Source organism: Periplaneta americana, chromosome 10 (assembly GCF_040183065.1).
Source record: "Periplaneta americana isolate PAMFEO1 chromosome 10, P.americana_PAMFEO1_priV1, whole genome shotgun sequence".
NCBI classification, from domain to species: domain Eukaryota; kingdom Metazoa; phylum Arthropoda; class Insecta; order Blattodea; family Blattidae; genus Periplaneta; species Periplaneta americana.
In genome coordinates this window covers 145,242,808-145,248,609 of record NC_091126.1, presented here as the reverse complement: position 1 = coordinate 145,248,609, position 5,802 = coordinate 145,242,808, and the positions used below count along the sequence as shown (strand labels likewise).

Genomic DNA, 5,802 nt, shown 5'->3' with positions numbered 1-5,802 from the left:
TTTTGCTAAGAAAATTGGCGGCCGCTATTTCAGCGCTGACGGTCAGCAAGGCGTTGAATGAATGGGGTCGTCAGCGCTACCTCAGCGCAGCCAATGTTTGTTCAGAGATGAAAAATGTTTATACATTCTTGCCGAATGTTAAAGCTTCGAAATTTTCTTATACTATAGTCATATTTTTTTTTATCTTTTATTGTTTCGTCACTCTCCTCTTATTTTTGTTCTTATTAAGCTCTCTAGTTAGCTGTGGTCAATTTTAGCAGACAACTTGGACATTTTAACTCGGTTGTTGGTTACCCTGTTTTATAACTTGGTGCTTTTGCCGCCAAAAATACATACACAAAATAGTTTGCGGGAGAAACGGCAAGGAATTAATACAGTAATATTTCTAGTAAAGAGCAGTGTATTTATTTTGGAGTTTAATGTAAATACTTGCATTGGATAATGCTGTTAGGAATTTTATTACAGTGTGATATTTGTTATTCGGGCTGCTTTTCAATTAATTTCTATGATTTAAGAAAAATATTGCTTTATTTCCAGTTTTGCAAAGAATGGCCAAAGTACAACTGTGTAATGTTGTTGTGTTGGATAATCCATCACCTTTTCTCAACCCCTTCCAATTTGAGCTAACGTTTGAATGTATCGAAGAACTGAAAGAAGGTAAGCGTTTGTGTTTCAAGGGAATGTTTGAGTGACAAGTGATTGAAAATATTAGACTGTATGTTACTGTACCAGATGTAGATTTAAATATTTAGCAAATTTTGAAAGTAGTTATTCATGTAATATAATTCTGACTCAAATTACTAATGCGATAATGCCAATAATGACGTGAACAGCTTCATCCATTCAATTGTAGTTGCGCGTGGGGGATGCGTATTCGCAAAGCACTGCCTCCCACATGCATTCTATAAGCTCTCCTGTTTCCCCGTTTCGTCACCACAATTTATCAGCGTTATTTTATTGGTTGTACTTCTATTTCATTATGATTTTTTTGCATTATATCTACCTTAAGGTAATTGTTGTTAAACAGCAATACATGGAAGAGGAGTCTATTAATAAAGTTAGGTTAGGTTCGTTGCTGTTCATAGGTGAAAGGGCACAACGGATATTGCTCCTCAGTATTAATTTCTGCGGCGTTCTTTTTGTCATAATGAAAAAAATATACGGTGAAACTTCGAAATCTCTCCACACTACAAACAAAGAGAAAACTCAAATCATTGAAACCTTGTCTCATTCTTCAGCTTCACGTTACTGAGGTATCTCCTCAACTAATCCACTAACTTATCACATACCTCCCTCATTTAACCGTCTAACCCATAGGCGGTCAGGAATCTGGCATGCCCCAGGCTGGGTGGGGGGAGTATTGGGCAGGCGTTACTCTTAACATGAGGCAAGAGGAGGGGAAAATTTCAGTATACGGATTCCTCACTGACAATTATATCTTGCAATACTAAAAAGAGCAGATTTATCTGCGTTTGTCAAATGCGCATCATAATGCTTACGAAAAGGTACTTTTCAGTGCCAATAATTTATTTTGTGCGCACAAGGTTGGAATTTTGAAGTAAGAGGGAAAGGAAGGAATCCGTGTTCTGAAATTTGTCCATAAAGCGTCGTAAAATAACCTACTAAAAAAAAAAAGATTACGGAGTAGAGTGTAGATAAGGTTTATAGGTTAAGGAGTACGAGTATAGATCTGAGATGATAATAGGGGTTAAAGTTGAGAAACTATAAGGGAAGAGGATATAAATGCAATAAGAGAAATACAAATGAAGTGTTAAAATGACAGTAATATAAATGTGAATAAATGTGGTGATGGCACCATATACAGAAATGTGAGGGCCATCAATCACTACATGTAGATAGCTGTAACAGCTGTTGACAACAAATGAATCGGGGATTGCAGAAACAGCACATGTCACTGTGTGTGGTGTATTGATTGACATGTGCTGTTTCTGTAATCTCCGATTCTTACCACACTTCTGAAGGTGTCCGTGACTCAAAGAAAATTAAGAACCACTGTCCTAGTGGAATTGGCAAGAATATTATAAATTTATTTCAATATTATGTCTTTTAAAATTAGAGAGTTGTATTTATAATATATTTACATTATCTAAACAACTAATTGTTTTGCTTATGCATTTTATTTTATGTTGTTGACATTAATATTTAATTACTTCGTTTAAATTATCTTTTCAAATTAGGGAGTTGTTTTTACAATATATTTAGGCTACATTATCTACACAACGAAATGCTATTATGATTTTGCTTTATATCTAATTGTAATTCTTTCCCTTCTGGATTTTCCTGCAGCTCGTCTCCAGAAACTCATTTCTTTGGCATTTAATACATTTTCGGAGCTTCTTTTCAGAGGCCAAATTTCAGACTTCTGTACAAATTAAATTAAATTTAATAGATAAAAAAGTAGTAGGGCCTACAGTGAAACCTCTCCTTATAGACACTCCTCAGATATGGACAGATTTTTATGTCTCAACTGAAATAATATAGAAATAATAATAAATTTAACTCTCGTTTATGGACATTCTTAGACACGGATAGCTGTTTCACAGTCCTAAAGCTTGCTTTACCTCCTGACTGCGGATAAAACTTGGATTTCAAGACCTAATGTGTTACAAAAGTGGAAAATTTAGTACAGAAAAATTCCTTAACATGAAGGAAGACAATAAGGGTCTCGTAGGCTACCACTAGCTACTAGCCAAGCCGGCTACTCCTTGTTAGCTGGAAGTGGGTGGATAAACAAAGTCATAAAATTTAACCTTGTTGATGGGTCCAAGGTTACCGCGATCGTGAAATTGTATTCGACACATGATAGGGTTAGTAGGATTATTCTATTCACTTCAATCAGTTGTTCTGTTTTGAGAGACATGGCATCTGAACTTAAAGGTTAAGTTGAAAACTGTAAATTACAGTACTGAATAACTGTAGACCTAGAATAAAATTACATGGCACAGTACTGTATTTTCCTTTTTCGGTCTTATCTACTGCAGTTCAAAGTTGCAAAGAATTTACTGTAGTATACTGTATTTAGAATTAAACTACAGTAATACATTTCATTTAAAGCGTGAAGGGATACATAATGCATATTATAAATTTACTGTTAGATTGGGGAGCCTCCTCTCCCAATAAAGGACACCTCTCAGATGCGGACAGATTGTTACGATGTCCGTAAATGAGAGGTTTCACTGTACACATTTTCCGCCTCATCTTCGTCCAGAGAAATACGTTGTTTTTCTTTTCGAAATTTAAAACTACTGAAGGCCAAAGACATTGATTTTTTGAGGAGAATATTTTGGACATTGTGTAGATTGAATGAGCCTTAAAGAGGAAAACTAAATTATATAATTTGCATAAATCAAAATGTCAAATAATATTGACTAGTGGAAATGTTTGTGATCAGTACTTAATTTCTGCAGATCTGGAATGGAAGATGATCTATGTGGGCTCTGCAGAGAGTGAGGAGCATGACCAGGTGCTGGACACCATCTATGTGGGGCCCATTCCAGAAGGAAAACACATGTTTGTATTCCAGGTAGGATTCTTGACCATGTGATGGTTGTGATGGTGGCATTGTATGTCTGGCTGACTAAGCCTCTTTATGTGCAGGCTGACCCTCCAGATGTCAGCAAGATTCCTGTGGCTGATGCACTTGGCGTCACAGTGGTGCTATTGACGTGTGCATATCGGGGGCAAGAGTTTGTGAGGGTGGGTTATTTCATCAACAATGAGTATACCGAGCCTGAGTTGCGTGAGACCCCACCTGTGCAGCCGCAGTTTGACAAGGCATGTGTTCACAAGTGAGTTCAATGTTGGTTGGTGTGTACAGTGTTGAAGTCAACTCTGTGTATATTATCCTGTTACAGGTTATGCGCAACATCCTAGCTTCAGAGCCTAGGGTTACCAGATTCAAGATCAACTGGGATGATGCGGAACCACAGCATGAGGAGCTGGAGCTGGTCTCCACTTCCAGTGCTCAGAATGCCATGGAAGTGATGTAGTGTTGTGGTACTTTTGTTGAAATTTACCTTCTGTGAAGGTGTGTGTCTGTCTGCCTGCGTGTGTGTGATTGATTGATTTTGTGTGCTCGCATGCTAATGCCTTGTCATTAAAGATTCTTGAGGAACATCTATTTATGTTCCATCTGTTACTATTTCGTTAAACTAATTTTAATGAAATTGCCATTTTGATATGCCATTAATTAATTTTGTGAAAAAATGATTGAGACATTCGTGTTCAAGAAACAATGATACGTAAAATGAAAATGAGACATTCGTGTTCAAGAAACAATGATACGTAAAATGAAGATAATGAATTTTCACCTGTTTTGTTGCACTTGAAAGAAATATTGAGATACTATAATGCTTTTCAGGTGACTTAGTTTGTACATCTCATCTTCTCTTTGGCTACAATATTTAGCTAGGGCGCATGTAATATTTAATTTATGGGCCATTGAACGACAGAGGGAAGTGGAGGTCAAGAACAAATAAAGATATTTACGAACTCTATAATGAAATGGACTTAGTAACATCAATCAAGGTGCAGAGGTTGAAGTGTTTGGAACATGTATACAAGATGCCTTATGAAAGAATGCCAAGAAAAACACTGGATGGTAAACCAGGAGGAATATGATTTAGAGGAAGACCGCATGAAAGATTGATTGATGGGGTGGAGAGTGATCTGGAAAGGATGAGAGCAAAGAGATGGAGAAGACAAGTAGAGGACAAAAGTACCTGGAAGGACATATGTAAGATGGCCGACATTCTATGAGAACTGTAGTGCCACTGTGCGTGTGTGTGCGCACATAACAGTGACCAAGTCTTAACAGTACAACTAGACAGTGTTGCTTAAGTGCAAATGGTTTGTGTTTTTCTGGGCGGCTAAAAAGCTGTGACCTCCATAAACTAAGTCGCATGAAAAGAAATATAGTGATACAGAAAATCCGATTGTCTTTTGAATGATGTCATATGTTTTTATATATACTTTATTAAGAAAAAATAATGTAAATTAGAAATATGGAGCATAACAATAACGTAAAGAGATATAAAATAAATAATTATTTTTTGCTGATTTAAGATTTTCTTATGATTGAGTGAAGTTCCTTAATAAGTAGTCTTTCACATTTATCATTATTAGATGTCCTGTATTCTTTCCTTCCTACTAAAAATTTTGCCTGCATTTCCGTATATTTGCTTCATCAACTAACCCAGTGGTTCCCAAAATTTTTGAAGGAGCAACCCACTTTTGGGTGAGATACTTGCTTGTGACCCCCCCCCCCCCCCGCCATCACTATAACTGTACTTAACCCTAGTCAAATAATGCAAATGCCTGTAAAATTGAAAACAACGATAATTTCAGTCAAAGTACGAGAAATCGAAATATGCAAACCGATTTTCTAATTCTCTTTGGCTTTTTAGACTGGCATTCCTTGCTGCTATATTTCTCGAGCACTTAAACACTTTGAATAGTACGTCGTTTGAAAGGCCAGGATGTCAACATAATAACAGCAAAGATAAAACCAACGAATTTATGAGGAAGCTTGATTTCTGTTCAACATCACTTGACAAATAGAAATTGGATTAATTTCAGTGTATTAACCCTAGCATTATTAAGATATTTTTTATGACATTGATTACCAGCTTGGGCAAAAATTACCCACACAAATTTAAATAGGCCTATAATATTTCTAGTACTTAATTGCAAATGGCTTTTAAGGAACCTAGAGGTTCATTGCCGCCCTCACATAAGCCTGCCATTGGTCCCTATCCTGAGCAAGATTAATCCAGTCTCTAC

At 36.5% G+C, this 5,802-nt stretch overlaps 1 protein-coding gene across 3 annotated transcripts; it reads left to right on the top strand.

Moving 5' to 3' along the window:
* Nucleotides 1-228: 228 nt before the first annotated feature.
* LOC138708070 (histone chaperone asf1-like) lies at nt 229-5,084 on the top strand. Of its 3 annotated transcripts, none has more exons than XM_069838210.1 (5): nt 229-376; nt 538-657; nt 3,429-3,544; nt 3,619-3,795; nt 3,876-5,084. In XM_069838210.1, the coding sequence occupies exons 2-5, from the start codon at nt 549-551 to the stop codon at nt 4,008-4,010; spliced, it is 537 nt and encodes a 178-aa protein (XP_069694311.1). In that variant the 5' UTR covers nt 229-376; nt 538-548; the 3' UTR covers nt 4,011-5,084. The 3 variants fall into 3 exon arrangements, with proteins under 3 accessions (XP_069694311.1, XP_069694310.1, XP_069694312.1); XM_069838209.1 differs by having other exon boundaries at nt 318-421; XM_069838211.1 differs by having other exon boundaries at nt 319-388.
* The last annotated feature ends 718 nt before the right edge of the window (nt 5,085-5,802 follow it).